This window comes from Lithobates pipiens, unplaced genomic scaffold (genome assembly GCF_037356315.1).
Source record: "Lithobates pipiens isolate NorthernLeopardFrog02 unplaced genomic scaffold, aLitPip1_a1.2 Scaffold_25, whole genome shotgun sequence".
NCBI lineage: Eukaryota > Metazoa > Chordata > Amphibia > Anura > Ranidae > Lithobates > Lithobates pipiens.
The window spans coordinates 233,729,994-233,755,619 of record NW_027507787.1 but is presented as its reverse complement, the minus strand read 5'-3'; the positions used below and the strand labels follow the sequence as shown (position 1 = coordinate 233,755,619).

The window sequence follows — 25,626 nt, the reverse complement described above, 5'->3', positions numbered from 1 at the left end:
TTTAAACTGATCCACTATCTCTAAACCGATCCACATAAACCGACCAACCATCTCTAAACTGATCCACCACCACTGAACTGATCCACCATCTCTGTACCAATCCACCATCTCTAAACTGTTTCACTATCTCAAAATGAAGCCACCATCTCAAAACCGATCCACTATCTCCAAACTGATCCACCATCCCTAAACCAATCCACCATCTCTAAACTGATCCATTGTCTCTGAACTGATCCACCATCTCTAAACCAATCGACTACCTCTAAACTTCTCCACCACCTCTAAACTTCTCCACCACCTCTAAACTGCTCCACCATCTCTAAACTGATCCACCAGCTCTAAACTGATCCACCATCTCCGAACCGATCCAGCATCTCTGAACCGATCCAGCATCTCTAAACTGCTCCACCACCTCTAAACTGATCCACCACCTCTAAACTGCTCCACCACCTCTAAACTGATCCACCATCTCTAAACTGATCCACCACCTCTAAACTGATCCACCATCTCTAAACTGATCCACCACCTCTAAACTGATCCACCATCTCTAAACTGATCCACCACCTCTAAACTGATCCATCATCTCTAAACTGCTCCACCATCTCTAAACTGCTCCACCACCTCTAAACTGATCCACCACCTCTAAACTGATCCACCACCTCTAAACTGATCCACCATCTCTAAACTGATCCACCATCTCTAAACTGATCCACCACCTCTAAACTGCTCCACCACCTCTAAACTGCTCCACCATCTCTAAACTGCTCCACCACCTCTAAACTGATCCACCACCTCTAAACTGATCCACCATCTCTAAACTGATCCACCATCTCTAAACTGATCCACCACCTCTAAACTGATCCACCACCTCTAAACTGCTCCACCACCTCTAAACTGATCCACCATCTCCGAACCGATCCACCATCTCTAAACTGATCCACCACCTCTAAACTGATCCACCATCTCTAAACTGATCCACCACCTCTAAACTGATCCACCATCTCTAAACTGATCCACCACCTCTAAACTGATCCATCATCTCTAAACTGCTCCACCATCTCTAAACTGCTCCACCACCTCTAAACTGATCCACCACCTCTAAACTGATCCACCACCTCTAAACTGATCCACCATCTCTAAACTGATCCACCATCTCTAAACTGATCCACCACCTCTAAACTGATCCACCATCTCTAAACTGATCCACCACCTCTAAACTGATCCACCATCTCTAAACTGATCCACCACCTCTAAACTGATCCATCATCTCTAAACTGCTCCACCATCTCTAAACTGCTCCACCACCTCTAAACTGATCCACCACCTCTAAACTGATCCACCACCTCTAAACTGATCCACCATCTCTAAACTGATCCACCATCTCTAAACTGATCCACCACCTCTAAACTGCTCCACCACCTCTAAACTGCTCCACCATCTCTAAACTGCTCCACCACCTCTAAACTGATCCACCATCTCTAAACTGATCCACCATCTCTAAACTGATCCACCATCTCTAAACTGATCCACCACCTCTAAACTGCTCCACCATCTCTAAACTGATCCACCGCCTCTAAACTGATCCACCATCTCCGAACCGATCCACCATCTCTAAACCAATGGTTTTTTAGAGGTGTTTACAAACCTGCCGCACATGTGGATGGGGAGCATTAATCATACCGTCACATCTTATCCCAAAAACCATCCGATATACTCACGTGAATCCGCTGGCGTTGTCTTTGGGGTGACATACACCCTGATTTTCACACGGGTTGCTGGAACATGCATTCAGGGAAATCTCACAGTTCTTGCCCTGTAGACACAACAAGAGAAGCATATGGCGTATTAGGAGGACGTAAGCTAAGCAGATATTTCCTGTCCAGTGCACTGTAATAATATACCCTAACAAGTCCGCTGTGTCTCAATTGGTTAACCTAACAAGCGGCGGCGTCACCAGAGAGCGGCCTTACCGCCAGGCCATGCTCTTAGTAAGAGCTTTACAAATGGAAGTTTTTTTTCAGAGAGCAAGCATGTCCTCATCTATTCATTTCTGTAGCGTGCCCCAGCTGCACACACAGATCCATTAAGACTGGTTACAAAAAAAAAAAAAAAAAATGGAAAGAGAAATGTCGCGCACTTCATGAAAAGTGAGGCACGAGAGCACGCCGGCTTTAAAAGCACCACTCGGGCGGCTTGTGTTAGAATAATGCGCAACGTCTTGTAATGCTTTCCTACAGGCGGCTTCTATTTTGTTGTAAAATGACAACAAAAATTAAATAAAAATCTCTTTTATTCCCACTCAGAATGTGATCCCGAAATCACCTGTCGGAACAGGAAAGGCTCTGAATTAACACCCGATTCAGAACATGCAAAATATTAGCAGGTTTTAATTGCGCTTCCTTTTATAGTAAAAAAATTATAATAATAAAAACCAACACGCAATCAGCACCTTTTGTCAGGTAACCAATTAGCATTCTCTAAGAAATACAGGAATTTTCTTACATGAGGGAAAGTAAAAATGGTGTGGGGATTTTTTATTTTTATTTTAATTTTTTTTAATTGCCAATCACTGGACACATGTCATTTCTTTTTCTATTTATTTATTTATTTTTATCTTTTTTTTTTTTTTTTTTTTGATGCTGCAAAAAAACAAAAAAAATATAAAAATAACAGCAAAGATCTGAATAAAACTGAGCACTATTATTTTGTAGCCAATTTGCATTTTTTAAGAAATACAGAAATTTCCATACATCTACAGAAGTAAAAATGGCGTAAGGAATTTTTTTTTCCAATCATTGGACACTAGTAATTTTTCTGTTTTTAGTGTATTTATTTAATTGATGTTACAAAAAAAAAAAAAAAAACATTTTAACTACCGGCAGCAAAGATCTAAAGAAAACTGGGCACTAATATTTTGTAGCCAATTCCTGTTTTCTAGGAAATGCAGAAATTTCCGTACATCTAGAGAAGTAAAAATAGAGTAAGGATTTTTTATTTATTTTTTTTACATTTAGTTTCAATTACAATTAGTTTTTTTATTTCTTTATTTTTATTTATGTATTGACATGTTGCAAAAAAATAAAACAAAAAAACATTTCTATAAACATTTTTTTTTATTTTTTATTTCTATGAATGGCAAAGAAGCGCCTACGTGCTTCATTCAAAGTCCCAGTCCCCTCCCCCCTTTCCCCTCGTTTTTTGACACAAACATCTGAAAAAAACTGGACACTAAGATTTTGTAGCATTTTATGGATCTTTGTACCTGAAGCAAAACCGTTACAAAAGTACATTAGAACTACTGGTAACAAACTATGGGTTGCATTTCAAAAAAAAAAAAAATTCATAGCTGTTCATCCATTGATTCTATGTGTAAATCCATTCTGTGCAAATGGGACAAAAAAGGAAAATATTCTCTATTCTCTGTAGATCAAATGTTATTCATTGAAAAAAACAAAACAAAAAAACATAAAAAGTGAAAATATTACATTTTGGCCACTACATTGATCTGAGGAGCATACGCTTATGATACTCAGCTCCAACATCTGTGAATGGGGAAAATACCACATTATGGCCACTAGATGGAGCTGAGAAGCATGTACTTATTTCCTATGATACTCGGCTCCATCATCTGTGAATAGGGACAATACCACATTATGGCCACTAGGTGGAGTTGAGGAGCATGTACTTATTTCCTATGATATGCAGATCAATTATCTGTGAATGGGGAAAATATCACATATTGGCCACTACATGGAACTGAGAAGTATATCTTTTTTTCCTATGATACTCAGCTCCATTATCTGTGAATGGGGACAATACAATATATTGGCCACTAGATGGAGCTAAGGAGCATGTGCTTATTTCCTATAATACTCAGCTCCATCATCTGTGAATGGGGACAATACCACATTATGGCCACTGGATGGAGATGAGAAGTATATCTTTTTTCCTATGGTACTCAGCTCCATTATCTGTGAATGGGGACAATACCACATATTGGCCACCAGATGGAGTTGAGAGCATGTACTTATTTCCATTGATATGCAGCTCCATCATCTGTGAATAGAGACAATACCACATATTGGCCACCAGATGAAGTCGAGAAGCATGTACTTATTTTCTATGATACTCAGCTCCATCATCTGTGAATGGGGAAATACCACATATTGGCCACTACATGGAGCTGAGAAGTATATATTTTTTTCCTATGATACTCAGCTCCATTATCTGTGAATGGGGACAATACCATATATTGGCCATTAGATGGAGCTAAGGAGCGTGTACCTATTTCCTATGATATGCAGCTCCATCATCTGTGAATAGGGACAATACCACATTATGGCCACCAGATGGAGTTGAGGAGCATGTACTTATTTCCAATAATACTCTGCTCCATCATCTGTGAATGGGGAAAATATCACATTATGGCCACTAGATGGAGCTGAGGAGCTTGTACTTATTTCCTATGATACTCGGCTCCATAATCTGTGAATGGGGAAAATATCACATTATGGCCACTAGATGGAGCTGAGGAGCTTGTACTTATTTCCTATGATACTCAGCTCCATCATCTGTGAATAGGGACAATACCACATTATGGCCACTAGATGGAGATGAGAAGTATATCTTTTTTCCTATGGTACTCAGCTCCATTACCTGTGAATGGGGACAATACCCCATATTGGCCACCAGATGGAGTTGAGGGCATGTACTTATTTCCTATAATATGCAGCTCCATCATCTGTGAATAGGGACCATACCACATTATGGCCACTAGATGGCGATGAGGAGCATATACTTATTACCAATGATACTCAGCTCCATCATCTGTGAATGGGGACAATACCACATTATGGCCACAAGATGGACCTGAGAAGTATCTTTTTTTCCTATGGTTTTCAGTTCCATTATCTGTGAATGGGGACAATACCATATATTGCCCACCAGATGGAGCTGGGGAGCTTGTACTTATTTCCTGGGATATTCAGCTCCATTATCTTTGAATAGGGAAAATATCTCATATTGGCCACTAGATGGAGCTGAGGAGTATGTACTTATTTCACAGGACACTTAATGCCATCTAGTGGCCATAATGTGGTATTTTCCACTTTCACAAAAAATTTTTAACCACTTTAAGACCGGGCCTCTTTTTTAGATGTGGTGTTTGCAACTTAAAAACTTTTTTTTTCTAACATCCTAGAGAATAAAATGGCGGTCGTTGCAATACTTTCTGTCACACCGTACTTGCTCAGCGGCCTTACAAGCGCACCTTTTTTTTTAAAAAAAAAAAACCTTTTTTTGTATTAAAAAAATCAGGCAAAAGTAAAGTTAGCCCAATTTGTTTAATATTCTGAAAGATAATGTTATGCCGAGTAAATTGATACCCAACATGTCATGCTTCAAAATTGCGCCCGCTTGTGGAATGGCGACAAACTTTTACCCTTAAAAATCTCCATAGGCAACATTTAAAAAATTCAAGCGGTTTTAAGTTTAGCGTTACAGAGGAGGTCTAGGGCGAGAATGATTGCTCTCGCTCTACCGATCGCGGCGATACCTCACATGTCTGGTTTTAATACAGTTTTCATATGCGGGCGCTACTCACGTATGCGTTCGCTTCTGCGCGAGAGCTTGGCAGGACGGGGCACGTTTAAAAAAAAAAAAATTTCTTATTTATTTTACCTTTTATTTTTTATTTTTACACTGTTTTAAAAAAAAAAAAATTATGTCACTTTTATTCCTATTACAAGGAATATAAACATCCCTTGTAATAGAAAAAAGCATGACAGGTTCTCTTACATATGAGATCTGGGGGGTCAAAAAGTCCTCACATCTCATATTTGGACTTAAATGCAAAAAAATAAATAAAAAAATAGTCATTTTGAAAACATGACAACAAAAAAATGTGCCTTTAAGACGTATGGGCGGAAGGAAGTGACGTTTTGATGTCACTTCCGCCCTGCCCCTATGGTATGGAGATGGGTGGGGGCCATCTTGCCCTCACTCGTCTCCATACCCAGCAAGGAGACAGAGGCGATCAGATTGCGGCAGGAGGGGGGGGGGGCTCTCTCCCGCCACCGATAAAAATGATCTTGCGGCGAATCCACCACAGAGACCACTTTTATCTTGTAGCCGGCCGAACGCAGGGATACCGTGGTTATGGCAGCTAGCTGCTGCCATAACGATATCCGTCCCAACAGCAGGGACGTACATCGGTGTGCGGCGGTCGGCAAGTGGTTAAAAGAATAACACTGGCATACATTGATGTGTATTTAAACCATAAGTTACATATCTGTTTGCCCATGGAAACTGCATGTAAATGAGTTCTGTGCAAAACCAAAAGTTCTCTGACTATATTTTCAGCATATAAATTTTTTTTTTAAATAAAAAGTTGCCACTAGATGGCTCTGAGGAGCATACTAATTTCCTATGATACTCGGTGCCATCTGGTGGCAATTTGTGGTAATTGGTAATTTGTTGTTTTTATCATTCAAACTTCAAACTTTTTTTTCAATGAATAACATTGACATATATGGCGGTGTATTGATAAAAAAAAAAAAATGTTTGCATAGCTGTTCGCGAATTGAAAATGCATGTAAATTTGTTCTGTGCAAACGGGGCAAAATTTTTTAATAATGGACTGCTTTTAATAATGGGCTGTTTTTGATAATGGGCTGTTTTTGATAATGGGCTGTTTTCAATAATGGGCCGTTTTTAACAATGGGCCGTTTTTAACAATGGGCTATTTTTAATAATTGTACTATTTTTAACAATGGGTTGTTTTTAACAATGGGCCGTTTTTAACAATGGGCCGTTTTTAACAATGGGCTGTTTTTAATAATTGTACTATTTTTAACAATGGGCTGTTTTTAATAATTAACTATTTTTTATCAATGGACTTCCTTACTGACATTAGGCCAATCCTATTCACCAAAACTAGAAAGACCCTCTTTACACACAAATCTTTCTCCGGCATGGACCTTACCTTGTACCCAGGTGGACAGATACACTTGTAGTACTCCACGGGGTCGTTCTGGCAGACGCCTTGGTTCCGGCACGGACTGGACAGGCAGGGGTGGCACTTGGCCTGGATACTTAGGCTTGGCGGCCCTATAAAATATTTAAAGCAGCATAACTGATGATGTCATATGACGCTGAGCCCAGATCCTGGGAATACTGACCTACTTTGTCAACCAGAAATTAGAACATCACTTTCTGGAACACTGCGTCTAAATACGAAGGTCTTCATACGCACCTATGGACCATTCGTATCAGGAAATACATACACTGTAGCCCAGAAATCACTGAATCCCACCTGCTTGTTAATATTAAAGTGTACCCCTGCCCATGAGAATACATTTTTCTCTACTGATCTCCCCCCTCCCCCCCATCCTCTCCGAACCTTTTACCAGCACTTCCTGCTTTCCTGCTTTCCTGCCTAGGCTAGAATGACGTAGGTCCCTACCACAGCTTACTGAGATGTCCATGTCATATTGCAGAGTTTTGCTGAGGGGCACAAGTGCACTAAAAGAAGGTCTTTGGCAACTGGCAGAGACTTTTAAGAATGTGACACGTTCTCTTTACTAAGACATCAGGGGTCTATTAGACCCCTGAAGTCTCATCTGCTCTCCTTTGAAGCTAATGGAGCACAAATTGAGCATCATTAGCTTCTACCCATGGCCAAAACAGCCAGGGCAAGTGAAAGCTGACCCCAGTTTCTGGGCTCTTACTAGGTAGGGGAGATCAGCAAATAGACATGTGCAGGCATGGTGCTGTTCCCTGACAGGTTATTGGCAATGGGCAGAGACTTTGCAGAGGCCCTGCACATGTGCAAGGATCCCACACATGTGCATGTGAGGTGCAGGTGTCAACAAGGTCCCTGATACAAGAACCCAGTGGCATTTAGGTACATTTGCATGGGAATCCCCCACAAGTCCCCCTAGATGATACAATTTTGTTGTGACAGGTTCTCTTTATTGAGACATCAGGGGTCTATTAGACACATGGAGCAGGTATCTACAAGGTCTCAGCAGCACGTATGCACACATGGGAATCCCTCAAAGGTCCCCTACGTGCTACAAATTTATGGTGGTGGGTTCTCTTTATTGAAACATCAGGGGTCTATTAGACACAAGGTACGGGTATCCACAAGGTCTCAGATACCAGAACCCTGTGGCATTCATGTACATTTGCATGATAATTCCCCACAATTCCCCCTAGATTGTACAATTTTGTTGTGACAGGTTCTCTTTTCTGAGACATCAGGGGATAATTAGACACATGGTGCGGGTATCCACAAGGTCTCAGATACCAGAACCCAGCAGCATGTACACACACATGGAAATCCCCCAAAATCCCCTCTATGTGTTACAATTTAGTTGTGACAAGTTTTCTTTACTGAGACATCAGGGGTCTATTAGACCCCTGATGCCCCATCTGCTCTCCAGTGAAACTAATAATCAGGGGTCTATTAGACACATGGAGCAAGTATCCACAAGGTCCCAGAAACCAGAGGCATGTACGCATGCAAGGGAATCCCCCAAAGGTCCCCTATGTGATACAATTTTGTTGTGACAGGTTCTCTTTCTTGTTACATCAGTGGTCTATTAGACACATGGAGCAAGTATCTACAAGGTCCCAGATACCAGAACCCAGAGGCATTCATGTATGCATGCAAGGGAATCCCTCAAAGGCCCCTTATGTGATACAATTTTGTTGAGACAGGTTCTCTTTATTGTGACATCAGGCTTCTATTAGACACATGGAGCAAGTATCTACAAGGTCCCAGATACCAGAACCCAGAGGCATTCATGTATGCATGCAAGGGAATCCCTCAAAGGCCCCTTATGTGATACAATTTTGTTGAGACAGGTTCTCTTTATTGTGACATCAGGCTTCTATTAGACACATGGAGCAAGTATCTACAAGGTCCCAGACACCAGAACCCAGTGGCATGTACAGATGCAAGGGAATGCCCCAAAGGTCCCTTTTGTGATACAATTTTGTTGTGACAGGTTCTCTTTACTGAGACATCAGGGGTCTATTAGATACATGGAGCAAGTATCCACAAGGTCCCAGAACCCAGAGGCATGTACGGATGCAAGGGAATCCCCCAAAGGTCCCCTATGTGATACACCTGACCCATGTAAGGGAATCCCCCAAAGGCCCTCTATGTGATGGAGGTTTGTTGTGACAGGTTCTCTTTATGGAGACATCAGGGGTCTATTAGGCACATGGTGTGGGTATCCACAAGGTCTCAGATACCAGAACCCATCAGCATGTACCCACACATGGGAATCCCCAAAAGCCCCCCTATGTGTTACAATTTAGTTGTGACAGGTTTTCTTTACTGAGACATCAGGGGTCTATTAGACCCCAGATGTCCCATATACTCTCCATTGAAGCTGATAAGGGGTCTAATAGACACATGGAGCAAGTATCCACAAGGTCCCAGAACCCAATGGCATGTAGGCATGCATGGGAATCCCTCAAAGGCCCCCTATGTGATACACCTGACCCATGTAAAGGAATCCCTCAAAGGCCCCCTATGTGATGGAATTTTGTTGTGACAAGTCCTTTTTATTGTGACATCAGGGGTCTATTAGACACAAGGAGCAAGTATCTACAAGCTCCCAGATACCAGAATCCAGTGGCATGTACGCACACAGGAGAATCCCCCAAAGGCCCCCTATGTGATGGAATTTTGTTGTGACGGGTTCTCTTTATTGAGACGTCAGGAGTCTATTAGGCACATGGTGCGGGTATCCACAAGGTCTGAGATACCAGAACCCAGCAGCATGTACGCACACATGGCAATCCCCCAAAAGCCCCCCTACCTGTTACAATTTAGTTGTGACAGGTTTTCTTTACTGAGACATCAGAGGTCTATTAGACCCCAGATATCCCATCTACTCTCCATTGAAACTAATAACAAGGGGTCTATTAGGCATGTGGAGCAAGTATCCACAAGGTCCCAAACCCAGAGGCATGTACCCATGCAAGGGAATCCCTCAAAGGCCACCTATGTGATACAATTTTGTTGCGACAGGTCCTCTTTATTGTGACATCAGGGGTCTATTAGACACATGGAGCAAGTATCCCAGATACCAGAATCCAGTGGCATGTACGCACACAAGAGAATCCCCCAAAGGTCCCCTCTGTGATGCAATTTTGTTGTGACAGGTTCTCTTTAATGAGACATCAGGGACCTTAAAGACCCCTGATGTCCCACCTGTCAAAAGTTAATCCCATACTTCTCTGGTAATTTTTTGAAATATGCGCTGTAACGAAACGCGTGACTACCTTCCGTTCTGCGGCTCTCCCGCGCCATTAAATAATCCGGCAAAACGCTGCTTTTACGGAATCTATTTTAAACAAGAGAGACGAGTTAAGCGACAGGTTCTTTTTTTTTTTATAGCTTCAGAGCGAACCGTGATTTCTGCTCCGGTGAACGCTGGTGACAAATATTCAGAGGAAGCAATTTCCATAATGCACTGCTGACCAAAGAAAAAAAGTGTCATGCGACGACGGAGGCGCAGGTAGTAAATCAGGATTCCGTCTCTTGAACCCGCAGGAGAGGCATAAATAGAGCGACCCTAAAACAATGGCAGAAGGTCGCGAAGCCGGGTGTGGGATGCACTTAGGCTGGAGAGGGACAGATGGAAGAGAATTCCACATTAGATCGGCAATGAAGGTCATTCTAATCAGCGGAGAGCTCCCACAATCCCATCTTTCGGAGCTGCAAGGTTTTCTGTAGGTGGCCACGACTATCCTATTATTCAATGCCGTGAATGACGAGTCAATATGGGGAGCTGGTGGTTCAAATTTTACTTCCTAGCCATAAATAAAACCAAAATGGTATACAAATTGGTGGTGGTGGAAAGGGGGAGGGGGGGGGGGGTCCTTGTCACGGGCAGCACTGCTCCAAGTCCTTGTAAAACGTGTTTTTTTTTTCCTTTCCAGGGTTTGACTTTTTTTTTTAGGTTAATATCGCTTGCTATAAATCAATAGTTGCTGCTATTGTACAGTAAAACATGTGGGGGATATGGGAATGGGAAGCTATATATACTAAGAGTGTCTCAGGAGGGTTTCATGGTGTGTCTCCATGGAGACGTGACTGGACCAGAGGAAGAAAAAAAAGCATCATGGCGGCAGAGCCCATTAAGAGGCAGCACAAAGTTACCGGAATGCTATCTATGCTACAAGAAGGTCCTGCACAGTAATGGCGGCCATTAAGAAACAAAGCCTGAAGGAACTTTAGGAGATATCTAAGGAGCTTTTAAGAGCTCCTTCAGATTTTTTTTTTAAATATGTAGAATCACTGGACAAAGTACACGTTGTAGTTTGCCCCCTGTTGCTAGGTGCTTCCTCACTCTAGCTATGAGGTCCTACCTACCTCTGGACAAAGTATATGTAGTAGCTTGTCCTATGCTGCTAGGTGATTGCTCACCCTAGCTATGAGATCCATCCTACCTCTGGACAAAGTACATGTAGTAGTTTGTCCCATGTTGCTAGGTGCTTCCTCGCCCTAGCTATGAGGTCCTACCTACCTCTGGACAAAGTTTATGTAGTAGCTTGTCCTATGCTGCTAGGTGATTGCTCACCCTAGCTATGAGATCCATCCTACCTCTGGACAAAGTACATGTAGTAGTTTGTCCCATGTTGCTAGGTGCTTCCTCGCCCTAGCTATGAGGTCCTACCTACCTCTGGACAAAGTTTATGTAGTAGCTTGTCCTATGCTGCTAGGTGATTGCTCACCCTAGCTATGAGATCCATCCTACCTCTGGACAAAGTACATGTAGTAGTTTGTCCCATGTTGCTAGGTGCTTCCTAACTCTAGCTATGAGGTCCTACCTACCTCTGGACAAAGTATATGTAGTAGCTTGTCCTATGCTGCTAGGTGATTCCTCACCCTAGCTATGAGATCCATCCTACCTCTGGACAAAGTACATGTAGTAGTTTGTCCCATGTTGCTAGGTGCTTCCTCGCCCTAGCTATGAGGCCCAACCCACCTCTGGTCAAAGTACATACAGTAATTTGTATCATGTTGCTAGGTGCTTTCTTGTCCTAGCCATGAGGTCCTACCTACCTCTGGACAGAGTACATGTAGTAGCTTGTCCCATGCTGCTAGGTGATTCCTCACCCTAGCTATGAGATCCGACCTACCTCTGGACAAAGTACATGTAGTAGTTCGGCGACCCATCGCAGTTTGCTACGGAAGTGGCGTTCCGTCGCCACCATCTTGCTACACCCCACACTCGTCCACAGTAAGGATACACTAAGAAGGGGTAAAGCGGACATGTTGTTACACCCACGGGCCCCACCGAGATACATAGCCGAGTGTACTCAGTTCGGCTCCGCTTACAGTCACACCCAGTCCCGCCCTCTGATGGACATAACACAGGGACTGGGCATGACTGTGAGCCGAGCCGAGTACACTCGGCTACTCTCAGCTCCGTTCAGGACTGCGAGAGGACCCGAGAGCCGCTGTAAGGACATATTTGGCGACCCATCGCAGTTTGCTACGGAAGTGAAATTCCGTCTCTGCCATCTTGCTACACCCCACACTCGTCCACAGTAAGGATACACTAAGAAGGGGTAAAGCGGACATGTTGTTACACCCACGGGCCCCACCGAGATACAAAGCCGAGTGTACTCAGTTTGGCTCCGCTTACAGTCACACCCAGTCCCGCCCTCTGATGGACATAACACAGGGACTGGGCATGACTGTGAGCCGAGCCGAGTACACTCGGCTACTCTCAGCTCCGTTCAGGACTGCGAGAGGACCCGAGAGCCGCTGTAAGGACATATTTGGCGACCCATCGCAGTTTGCTACGGAAGTGAAATTCCGTCTCCGCCATCTTGCTACACCCCACATTCGTCCACAGTAAGGATACACTAATGCCGCGTACACACGAGCGGACTTTTCAACATCCAAAGTCCGAAGGACTGAGTCCGTCAGACTATTCGATCGTGTGTGGGCTGCAACGGACTTTTGACTCGCCAAAGTCCGAAGGACTTTAGAATATGGAACATGCTTCAAATTTTCCCGAAGGAACTCCGCCGGACCCGGTCCCCTTCGAAAACTCTGCTCGTGTGTATGCTACTCCGACAGACTAAAACCGACGCTAGGGCAGCTATTGGCTACTGGCTATGAACTTCCTTATTCGAGTCGGGTCGTACATCATCACGTTCGAATCCGTCGGAGTTTAGTGTGATTGTGTGTGGCCAAGTCCGTTCGGCCGAAAAGTCTGTCAGAACTCCGTCGGAACTCCTTTGGAAGTCTGTCGGACACAAGTCCGCTCGTGTGTACGGGGCTTAAGAAGGGGGAAAGCGGACATGTTGTTACACCCACCGGAGTTTTGCATTTTACACGTATTTATAACAGTAAAGTCAGTTTATATAGTGTAATACAGGACTTACAACTCCGTCTGACTGCAGTGCTTAGATCTTGAATTTTAAAAGCAGCGGCAACCCCACTCATCTCACAGGTTTGCTAATCTGACAGAAGTTTGCCGTTTTTAAAATTCAAGATCTAAGCAGATAGACGGAGTTCTAAGTCATGGGTCTTCAAACTACGGCCCTCCAGTTGTTCAGGGACTACAATTCCCATCATGCCTAGTCATGTCTGTGAGTGTCAGAGTTTTGCAATGCCTCATGGGATGTGTAGTTTCGCAACAGCTGGAGGGCCGTAGTTTGAGGATCCCTGTAAGTCCTGTATTTCACTATATAAACTGACTTTACTGTTATAAATACGTGTAAAATGCAAAACTCCGGTGGGTGTAACAACATGTCCGCTTTACCCCTTCTTAGTGTATCCTTACTGTGGACGAGTGTGGGGTGTAGCAAGATGATGGAGAAGGAATGTCACTTCCGTAGCAAACTGCGATGGGTCACCAAATATGTCCTTACAGCGGCTGTCGGGTCCTCTCGCAGTCCTGAACAGAGCTGAGAGTAGCCGAGTGTACTCGGCTCGGCTCACAGTCACGCCCAGTCCCTGTGTTATGTCCATCATAGGGCGGGACTGGGTGTGACTGTAAGCGGAGCCGAGCCGAGTACACTAGGCTATGTATCTCGGCGGGGCCCGTGGGGCACCCTAATGGGCTCGGCCCATGGGCTTGAGCCCAGTCAAGCCCAATGGTAAGTCCTGCCCTGGACAGAGGGATCATCTCCTCATTTTGCCCAGAAGTTAGAGACGTGGAAGTTCCAATCTATTCTTGTGTTTACACCACAAGTCTTGAAGACTCATGGGGCGTACGCTCTTCTCAGTCCGATAGTTCCGGTAAGCTTTCTCAAAGTTGGTGGCGGTTGCCTTCTATACTCACCTGTTTTTCCACTTGTATGGATGCCGTAAGTTTTTTTTGGATCTACCACAACACTGCTTCTTCACCCTGTGGACTATGTACTCGTTTTTCACAATTATGGACACATTAAAGTGGTTGTAAACCCTTACAAACCACTTTGACCTACAGGTAAGCCTAGATTAAGGCTTACCTGTAGGTCCAAGCAATATCTCCTAAACCTATATGGTTTAGGAGATATTTGGCCGAAAACGGACAGCGGCGCGCAGGCGCACTGAGCGCGGCATTCTCAGCGACGGAGCTGCCGCGCGTGTCGGCTCCCGTGCGCATGCGTGGGAGTGACATCATCGCAGGTTCGCCGAATGACAGTGGCGGAGCTGCGAGACCCCACCAACAAGATGGATGCGGCGGACTACAGGCGACAGCGGCGACTTCGCTGGCTCCTGTGTCAGGTAAGTGACACATAATGGGCTACTATGCGATGCGATGCGATGCATAGTAGTCCATTATGCTTTGCCTTTGCAGGGAATGAAAGAGGAAGTAAACCCATCAGGGTTTACTTCCTCTTTAAGTTTGGTTAATATTCCTATATGAGTATTGCACTATATTTATGTGTGATATTCAGTCACACATACGTCATTGGAAACTAATATTTTATTTGTCTATAGTTCCTGTGTTTATACGGTGACCGTTTCACGTTAGTGCTGCACATATTCCCATTAAATGTGGAAGAAGGTGATCTGGTCAGATGATCCCAAAATTGAACTTTTTGGCCTAAACGCAAAACGCTATGTGTGGCGGGAAAACTGACACTGCACATCACCCTGAGCACGCCATCCCCACCGTGAAACATGGTGGTGGCAGCATCATGTGGTGGGGATGCTTTTCTTCAGCAGGGACAGGTGTTGTGGAAATTTTATGAAGATGTATTTTAATATGTATTGTCATAGTGTCTCCCAGTGTTAGTACTCCCGCAGCCCGCTCTAAAGAACTGACTGGGGCAGACGGACGCTGGTTGAGATCCGTTCGGTAGTGGAAAGCTCCTTGGGGATGTAGAGAAGTGTTTGAGGAGCGGGGATATGTCTGCCAGCGAAGGGCCCCCTGTTGCGACAGAACGATCGTCTGGGGGGGGAGGTGTTCGCTCTGTTAAGGCATTATCGGTTTAGCGGATGGGCGGCACAGTGGTGTAGTGGTTAGCACTCTCACCTAGCAGTAAGAAGGGTCGCTGGTTCGAATCCCAACCACGACACTACCTGCCTGGAGTTTGCATGTTCTCCCTGTGCCTGCGTGGGTTTCCTCCCATAAACCAAAGACATGCAGGTAGGTTAATTGTCTTCTGTCCAAAAAATTGGCCCCTAGTATATGAATGGGGACCTTGGATTGTGGGCTCCTTGCGGGTAGGGACCAATGTGAGTGTGCAATGTACAGGGATAGGGACAATTGTAGACACTCAGGTTGAACTGGATGGACTGGTGTCTTTATTCAACCTTACTAACTAACTATGTGCCCTTGTGTCGCCCCTGTATGCCTGATCAACATATTTGGGGTGCCGTGGCTTATACCTGCAGATAATCTCCAGTCCACAGAGACGGTAGTATAGTCCGGGTCTCTGAACAACGCAGAATAAGGACTCACGAAAAACGGTAAAAAACGGGTGTCTGTAGGTGCATTATGCCTGGACAGCATCCATGGTTTAACCCAGCCAATGTGGCTTCCGTTGTCTTGCTGAGGGTAGCTTACAGGGGGCGTGAAATCATACACACTGCCCATGCCCAGACACGGCCATAAGACTCCCCTAGTCATTGCTCATTGGTTGTTGTATAACCCCTCCTGTTTGAGGGAATGCCTGTGCTTGATTGGTCGATTGTGAAAACATGAGGCTCTATTGCTTATATGAATAAAAGGTGGCTCCCAGGAAGAGATGAGGGCAGATGAAGGAGCGATGGAGCCAAGATGGTGATTATGCCCGTTTACTGGGGAAAAGGGGGAGACATGGGTTGTTTAAAGATGCATTATATCATTAGACTGAATGGGCGCTTATTAGCGCAAAAGAGTATGGCGGTTTATCCACGACAAAGGGAAGCTGGTCATAGTTGCTTGGAAGATGGATGGAGCCAAATAAAGGGCAATCTTACACCCCATACACACAAGCGGATTTTCCGTTGGAAAAATCTTGGATGGTTTTTCCGACGGAATTCCACTCAAGCTTGGCTTGCACACGCGCGGTCACACAAACGTTCTCTGAACTTTCGACCGTCAAGAACGCGGTGACGTACAACAACTACGACGAGCCGAGAAAATGAAGTTCAATGCTTCCGAGCAATGCGTCGAATTGTTTCCGAGCATGCGTAGGAATTTTTGCGTGTCGGAATTTGGTACAGACGATCTACGAACTGAACTTTTTTCGACTGACGTAAATAGAGAACCTGCTCTCAAGCTTTTTTGTTGGCCGAAATTCCGCCAGGAAAAATCCGATGGAGCGTACACACGGTCGGAATTTCTGACCAAAAGCTCTCATCCGACTTTCGCTGGCGGAATTTCCGATCGTTTGTACAGGGCTTTAGAAGAAAACCTGTTATGCCGCGTACACACGAGCGGAATATCCGACGGGATCTTTTTATTGTAAATTTCCTGATCGTGTGTACGCCCCATCGGACTTTTTACGTCGAAAATTCTGACGGACCTAGAAAGAGAACGTGTTCTAAATATTCCCAACGGAACCGATTCCTATCGGGAAATCCACTCGTCTGTATGCTGTTCCGACAGACCAAACACAACGCATGGCCTGAAGCAAGTACGAGACGGCAGCTATTGGCTACTGGCTATTGAACTTCATTTTTTCTAGTCCCCTCGTACGTGTTGTACGTCACCGCGTTCTTGACGGTTGGACTTTGGTGTGACCGTGCGTATGCAAGACAGCTTGGGTGGAATTCAGTCGGAAAAAGCTTCAGAGTTTATACCGATGGGAAAACCAGTCGTGTGTAGGCGGCATTAATGTCTGCAAAAGACTTGAGACCGGGGCGGAGGTTCACCTTCCAGCAGGACAACGACCCGAAACATCCAACCAGAGCTACAATGGAATGGTTTAGATCAAAGCATATTCATGTGTTAGAATGGCCCAGTCACAGTCCAGACCTAAATCCCATTGAGAATCTGTGGCCAGACTTAAAAATTGCTGTTCACAGACGCTCTCCATCCAATCTGACAGAGCTTGAGATATTTTGCAAAGAAGAAGAATGGGCAGAAATGTTCCTCTCTAGATGGGCAAAGCTGGTAGAGACATCCCCAAAATGACTTGCAGCTGTAATTGTAGAGAAAGGCGGTTCTACAAAGTATTGACTCCGGGGGGCGCCATACAAATGTACCCCCCACACTTTTCACATATTTATTTGTAAAAAATGTTGAAAACCATTTATCATTTTCCTTCCACTTCACAATTATGTGCCACTTTGTGTTGGTCTATCGCATAAAATCCCAATAAAATACATTTATGGTTTTGGTTGTAACATGAAAAAATTTGGAAAATTTCCAAGGGTATGAATACTTTTTCAAGGCACTGTATTTATTCTGCTACATATGTTTGGTAAAAAAAAAAACCCAATAAGTGCATACTGTTTGGTTTGCGCCAAAGTTATCACGTCTACAAACTATGGGATATATATACTGGAATTTTGATTAATTCATTATTTTTTTATACTAGTAATGGCGGCGATCACGACCTTTTGGCGGGACTGTGATATTGCCGCGGACAATCTCACACTATAAAAAAAAAAAAAAGCAAACATAAGAGGGCGCCTCCATCTAGGTGTAGCGATTTATTTTAAAAATGTATAAAAGATTGGATGAAATCGCTACACCTAGGTGGAGGCGCCCTCTTGTGTTTGGTTTTAGTATGTACATGTAGGATCTAAAGACCTAATCTGAGAGCAGCTGCATCCCACCTGGTGTTCCCTACCACTCTCCTGGCTCTTCTTTGGTTAACAGTCTGACGCCGACACTTTTTTGGGGAACCAGTGACACGAATACAGTGATCAGTGCTAAAAACATACACTGTCACTGTACTAATGACACTGGCTGGGAAGGGGTTAACATCTAGGGAGATCAAAGGGTTAACCGTTTGCATGGCCAGTGTATGGTGTGTGCTGCTTTCACTAAGGGATGTGTGAAGGGAAACAAAGTCCAGCACATCCCCGCTGACAGAACAGAGCTCTGCATTGTTTACATATGCAGAGCTCCATCCAGCGTGTTTCCTCGCCGTTCAGCGGATGCCGGCGATCATTCATTGGCCGGCACCCGCTGATCGGCTTCTGCCGTGACTAATTACAGCAGAAGCAGAACGGTGTATACACTATACTGCCAAAAGTATTGGGACACCTTCCTTTACACGCACATGAACTTTAATGGCATCCCGGTCTTATGCCGCGTACACACGGTCGGGCATTCCGACCACAAAATCCATCGGAAAAATTTTGGCGAAACTTGTGTGGCATACACACGGTCGCACAGAGTTCTCGGAAAATCCAATCGTTTCGGAACGAGGTGACGTACAAAACGTACGACGGGACTACGTAGAGAGGCCAGTAGCCAATAAGCTTTCGTCTCACAACTTTTTCTGAGCATGCGTCGCACTTTGTGCGTCGGAATTCCCTACACACGATCGGGAAAAGTCCGATCGGGTCTTGTTGTCGGAAAATTTTAGATCCTGCTCTCAAACTTTTTCCGTCAGAAATTCTGACGGAAAAAGTCCACACACGATCGGATTTTCCGACAACATAATCCGATTGGACTTTTTCCATCGGAATTTCCGACCGTGTGTATGGGGCATAGGTCCGTAGGGTTCAATATTGAGTTGGCCCACCCTTTGCAGCTATAACAGCTTCAACTCTTCTGTGAAGGCCGTCCACAAGGTTTAGGAGTGTGTCTATGGGGAATGTCTGACCATTCTTCCAGAAGAGCATTTGTGAGGTCAGGTACTGATGTTGGATGAGAAGGCTTGGCTCACAGTCTTCGCTCTAATTCATCCCAAAGGTGCTTAATTGGGTTGAGGTCAAGACTCTGTGCAGGCCAGTCAAGTTCCTCCATCCCAAACTCGCTCATTCATGTCTTTATGGACCTTGCTTTTTGCACTGGTCCAAATCATTTGGTGGAGGGGGGATTATGGTGTGGGGGGTTGTTTTTTCAGGGGTTGGGTTTGGCCCCTTAGTTCCAGAGAAGGGAACTCTTAAGGCGTCAGCATACTGAGACATTTTGGACAATTTCATCCTCCCAACTTTGTGGGAACAGTTTGGGGGACGGCCCCTTCCTGTTCCAACATGACTGCCCACCAGTGCACAAAGCAAGGTCCATAAAGACATGAATGAGCGAGTTTGGGGGGTGGAGGAACTTCACTGGCCTGACCTCGACCCGATAGAACGCCTTTGGGTTGAATTAGAGTGGAGACTGCGAGCCAGGCCTTCTCGTCCAACATCAGTGCCTGACCTCACAGAATCGGGAAGAATGGTCAAACATTCCCATAGACACATCTCCTAAACCTTGTGGACGGCCTTCCCAGAAGAGTTGAAGCTTTTATAGCTGCAAAGGGCGGGCCGACCCAATAAGGAACCCTACGGACTAATGCCGCGTACACACGACCGGACTTTTCGACAGACTTGGTCTGGTCGGACTGGAATCAGTAGGACAATTCGATCGTGTGTGGGCTCCAGCGGACTTTTTCTTCCCAAAAGTCAGACGGACCTAGAAATAAAACATGTTTCAAATCCTTCCGACGGACTCGAGTCCGGTCCATAAATCCGGTCGTCTGTGTGCCGGTCCGACAGACTAAAACTGACGCTATGGACAGCTATTGGCTACGAACTTCCTTATTCTACGTCATCACGTTCAAATCCGTCGGACTTTTGGAGTGATCGTGTGTGTTGGCAAGTCCGTTCGTTTGAAAGTCCGGCGGACCTCCGCTGCAAAGTCCGTCGGATAGTCCGCCGGACCTAGTCCAGGGAAAAAGTCCAATCGTGTGTACGCGGCATAAGACTGGGATGCCATTAAAGTTCACGTGCGTGTAAAGGCAGGTGTCCCAATACTTTTGGCAATATAGTGTATATACGCGATTCTGGACTGAACGGCTGCCCTGTAGCAGTAAAGCTACAATGGGACGGTCGTTAACCGGTTTTAATGTGGTACGTGAAACTCCACCACTTCCTGCACCATTATAATGATGGAGGAAACGTTGGTAACTCCCCTCGGTCAGCCTTGTGCCGCGTACACACGGTGGTCGGACTTACCCACCAACAAGCTCACATCCAACATTTCCCCTCGGAAGATCCGACCGTGTGTACGCGGCATAAGTGTGAGCGAGCCTTGGTGATAGTTGCTACATTGTAATACATTTCCATGCGCAAATTGCGCCCCCCGAAGGCGAAATTCATTAGTAAAAGCAAACAGATGGGAACGGATTGGGAAGGTCACTACCTGTGCATTCGAACTTCTTGGCCGGCGTGGTGAGAAGCAGCTTTCCGTCCATCTCTGGGGGCCCCGTACAGCGGGCGATGCCAGGCTCCTTGTAACCGGTCTTCACCCAGTTTGACAGCCAGCGCAGGTTGCAGTCGCAGTACAGAGGGTTGGCTCCGATTGCTCTAGCAAAACAGAAATCCCCAAAACAATACTGGTCAGAGAGAGCTGTTCAATGTGTTACAGATCTGTCATAAACTCACGGGCTTTATACTAATCCACCAAAAACAGGGCCATATGCCACATGAACAGGAGGTTTTATTTAAAGGTGAATTCCAGGAATTAGCCATTTTGTAAAAAAAAAAAACTGCAGGCATACTATGAGTTAAGTCTAAGGAGGTGCCTGTCACCTCCTTGAAGTATCTCTATTATTCACAACTGACAGGTTTATTGTGCTCCAGGAAGATATAACCTCTGCTGGAGGAGCTCGGACAGACACTGCTCACTGTGGTCTCAGTTCCTTCAAGAGCAGAGTTGCTGAAACTCTGCCCGCCCCTCCTTTCCATCTGCCCATTCAAAGAAGCCTTTGTATTATGTGAACTTGCAAAATACAATGGCTTCTGCGAATGGGCTGCAGAGTGGAGAGGCTGGGGATAGCTACTGTGTGTGCTGCTCTCCTCGCACGGCCGTAGTGTGTCCTCCAGGAGTGCAATAAACCCTGCAACATATAAGTAATTAAGATATGTCCCAGAGGTGACATGCACCCAATTGAACTTCACTAATAGTGTGCCCAACCCCTCCCCTCCCGATGGCTCCATAAAATATACATTTCACCTGTCCATGATAACCCTTTGTGATAGCAATAAAGTTAAATGTAAAAAAATAAATAAAGTGTAAGCCCTTGTACACACGGTCGGACATTCCGATGGAAAATGCCCAATCGGACCGTGTTGTCGGATAATCTGACAGTGTGTGGGCTCCATCGGACTGTTTCCGTCGGAATATCCGACCGACAAAGTTTTAGAGCTGGGCTATAAAATTTTCCAACAACATGATCCGATCGGACTTTCGGCGGGATTTCACTCAATCTGTCTTGCATACACACGGTCACACCAAATTCCGACCGTCAAGAATGCGGTGACGTACAACCAGGGGCGGACTGACAACTCATGGGGCCCCCGGGCAATAGGAGATTATGGGGCCCCCAGGAAATCAGAGATTATGGGGCCACACAGTATACAAAAACAGACACACACAGTATACAATCGCACAGTATACACAGACATGTACACATAGTATACACAGGCATGTTTCTATTGGCTGAGAAGGTACTGGAGAGGCTTTTTACATACTGTACCTGGTTTTACTGAGGCTGGCAACCCTGATGGGGCCCCCTAGTGGCCCGGGGGCCATCAAGCAGTGCCCGAGTGGCTGAATGGTCAGTCCGCCCCTGCGTACAACACGTACAACGGGACTAGAAAAAGGAAGTTCAATACCCAGTAGCCAATAGCTTCCATCCCGTAGCTGAATCTGAACGTGCGTGAGTTTTTGCGCGTCGGAATTGCATAGGCGCGATCGGAATATCCGACAGAAAGTTTTTCCATCAGGAAAATTGAGAACATGCTTTAAATTTTTTTTTGCTGGAGGGAATTCGGCCAGCTAAATTTAGATGGAGCCTACACACGGTCGCATTTTTTTCGATGAAAAGCTCTCATCGGTCTTTTGCTGGCCCGAAATTCCGATCGTATGTACGGGGCATTAGAGTCTGCAAAAGACTTGAGACCGGGGCAGAGGTTCACCTTCCAGCAGGACAACGACCCAAAACATCCAGCCAGAGCTACAATGGAATGGTTTACATCAAAGCACATTCATGTGTTAGAATGACCCAGTCACAGTCCAGACCTAAATCCCATTGAGAATCTGTGGCAAGACTTGAAAATTGCTGTCCGCAGACGCTCTCCATCCAATCTGACAGAGCTTGAGATATTTTGCAGAGAAGAAGAATGGGCAGAAATGTCCCTCTCTAGATGTGCAAATCTGGTAGAGACATCCCCAAAAAGACTTGCAGCTGTAATTGCAGCAAAAGGGGGTTCTACAAAGTATTGACTCCGGGGGGCGCCGTACAAATGTACCCCCCACACTTTTTACATATTTATTTGTATCATTTATAATTTTCCTTCCACTTCGCAATTATGTGCCACTTTGTGTTGGTCTATCACATAAAATCCCAATAAAACGCATTCATGTTTTTGGTTACAATCTGGGAAATTTCCAAGGGTATGAATACTTTTTCAAGGCACTGTATTTATTCTGCTACATATGTTTGGTAAAATCCCAATAAAATACATGTTTTTGGTTGTAACATGACAAAATGTGGGGAGTAGGAATACTTTTTCCAGGCACTGTACAATGCCTAATGATATAAAATCGTATTAGAAACATAAACTGGCTGCTGAATTTGTATGAATCTGTGACGGTTGCATTGTGACAAGAAGTGCTCCACTAGGCGGCGCTCTGGAACAGCCATGCGGAAGGAAATGAATAGCTCAGGGCACTGTTAACATTTGCAAACACCTAAAAGCTTCCTCGCCGCTATTTTCCCCTTTTGTTTAACAGCTGTGAGGCACAGTATGCTCAGCCGTCATAAATCACGCTGGAAAGAAAAGAAGTCCTGGAGATACTCCGCGGCGTTGGATGAATTGTCTTTGTTAAGCATGAAAGCAGCTACTTTCGTGCGCCAAATTAAACAAAGATCGAGTAAAAAAAATAAAATAAAAGAAGACAGAAGCGGTTTGGCTGGGCTCCCTTGAGCCAAAGCACAAAACATTCTCAATGAATATAAAACTACAAAGGCAGAGAAAAAGGCGAAACAGAACAGGTGGAGGTGAAAGGGCGTCGTTCACTTCCATCTTCACAGCGGTCTCCACCATTAATAATAGAAACAAATAGGCACTTAATCCCGTATGATCCTGAATCAGCCGTAGACTCCGTGTGAAGTGGGCGATACGCCTTTAAAAGTTCTCTGATGTTCTATCAACTGTTTAAGGGCTGAAACCAATAAAAAGTGCTTAAACTACGGAAAGGTGCCTGAACTAGGCGAAATCTCCAGATGGTGTCTGCAAATAACTTTATAAATCCTCAAATTATTTTCTGTACAAGCTCCACTGTCATCCTACCCTGTAACTGGTGGACAGGGGACATAGAATCCAACACGTAAGCCTCACCTCACCATACAGCGATTTACTTTGTCCTTATCTTAAAACATGAGCGATTGTGCAACCATAAAGGTCCCCAGTAAAGGCCTACCACTGTCCAACTCAATAGTTGGTGGACACCACACTTGGAATCCAACTTGCACCCTCACCCCACCATAGAGGGATTTACTTTGCCCTCATCTTAGAACATGAGCGATTCTACAACCATAAAGGTCACCAGTAAAGGCCTACCACTGTCCAACTCAATAGTTGGTGGACACCACACTTGGAATCCAACTCACACCCTCACCTCACCATACAGCGATTTACTTTGTCCTTATCTTAAAACATGAGCGATTGTGCAACCATAAAGGTCACCAGTAAAGGCCTACCACTGTCCAACTCAATAGTTGGTGGACACCACACTTGGAATCCAACTAACACCCTCACCTCACCATACAGAGATTTACTTTGTCCTTATCTTAAAACATTAGCAATTGTGCAACCATAAAGGTCACCAGTAAAGGCCTACCACTGTCCAACTCAATAGTTGGTGGACACCACACTCAGAATCCAACTTGCACCCTCACCTCACCATAGAGGGATTTACTTTGCCCTCATCTTAGAACATGAGCGATTCTACAACCATAAAGGTCACCAGTACCATGCTGGTGACTGGACCCCAACATTGGCCTGCAAAAAACTTTACCAATCTTCAAATCATTTTCCATACAAGCAGGTAGCCCTACCGCTATCCAACTCAATAGTTGATGGACACCACACTTAGAATCCAACTCGTGCCCTCACCTCACCACACAGCGATTTACTTTGCCCTCATCTTAGAACATGAGCGATTCTACAACCATAAAGGTCACCCGTACCATGCTGGTGACTGGGTCCCAACATCCGTCTGCAAAAAAAAACTATCAATCCTCAAATCATTTTCCATACAAACAAGTAGCCCTACCACTATCCAACTCAATAGTTGGTGGACACAACACTTAGAATCCAACTCGTACCCTCACCTCACCATAGAGTGATTTACTTTGCCCTCATCTTAGAACATGAGCGATTCTACAAACATAAAGGTCACCCGTACCATGCTGATGACTGGAGGCCAACATGGGCCTGCAAAAAACTTTACGAACCCTCAAATCGTTTTCCATACAAGCAGGTAGCCCTACCGCTATCCACCTCAATAGTTGGTGGACACCACACTTAGAATCCAACTCGTGCCCTCACCTCACCATACAGAGATTTACTTTGTCCTCATCTTAGAACATGAGCTATTCTGCAATCATAAAGGTCACTCGTACCATGCTGGCAACTGGGCCTTCACATCTTGTCACCCTGAACCTTCTCGTGAAATATCCCTGAAGTCTACAAAAAGTTTATCAATCCCCAAAACCTTTTCCGTTCAAGCAGGTAGCCCCAGTGCCATACAACCCAATAATTGGGCACTGCTCATAGGATCTGATTTGTGCCCCCCGCCACTCGGTTCACTTTGTCTCCATCTTATAACCTGAGTGATTCCGCAGCCATAAAACCACTCATACCATGCTGGTGAACTTTATAAATCATTTTCTGGAAAAGCAGGTAGCCCCACCACCGTCCTACCAAAAAATTGGTGGACGCCACGCACATCGAATGCAACTCATACCTTCACCTCGGCATGCAGCAGTTCACTTTGCCCG

At 45.0% G+C, this 25,626-nt stretch overlaps 1 protein-coding gene across 1 annotated transcript in view; it reads right to left on the bottom strand.

The window, feature by feature from the left end:
- SLIT1 (slit guidance ligand 1) overlaps positions 1–25,626 on the bottom strand; it is a 539,732-nt gene that overhangs the window by 68,457 nt on the left and 445,649 nt on the right. Inside the window, exons 26-28 of the mRNA XM_077455662.1 lie at positions 20,760–20,923; positions 6,983–7,107; positions 1,719–1,813 (exon numbers count right to left, since the gene is read on the bottom strand). Of these exons, the coding sequence (XP_077311788.1) occupies positions 1,719–1,813; positions 6,983–7,107; positions 20,760–20,923 (384 nt within the window). The remainder of the gene's footprint in view (positions 1–1,718; positions 1,814–6,982; positions 7,108–20,759; positions 20,924–25,626) is intronic.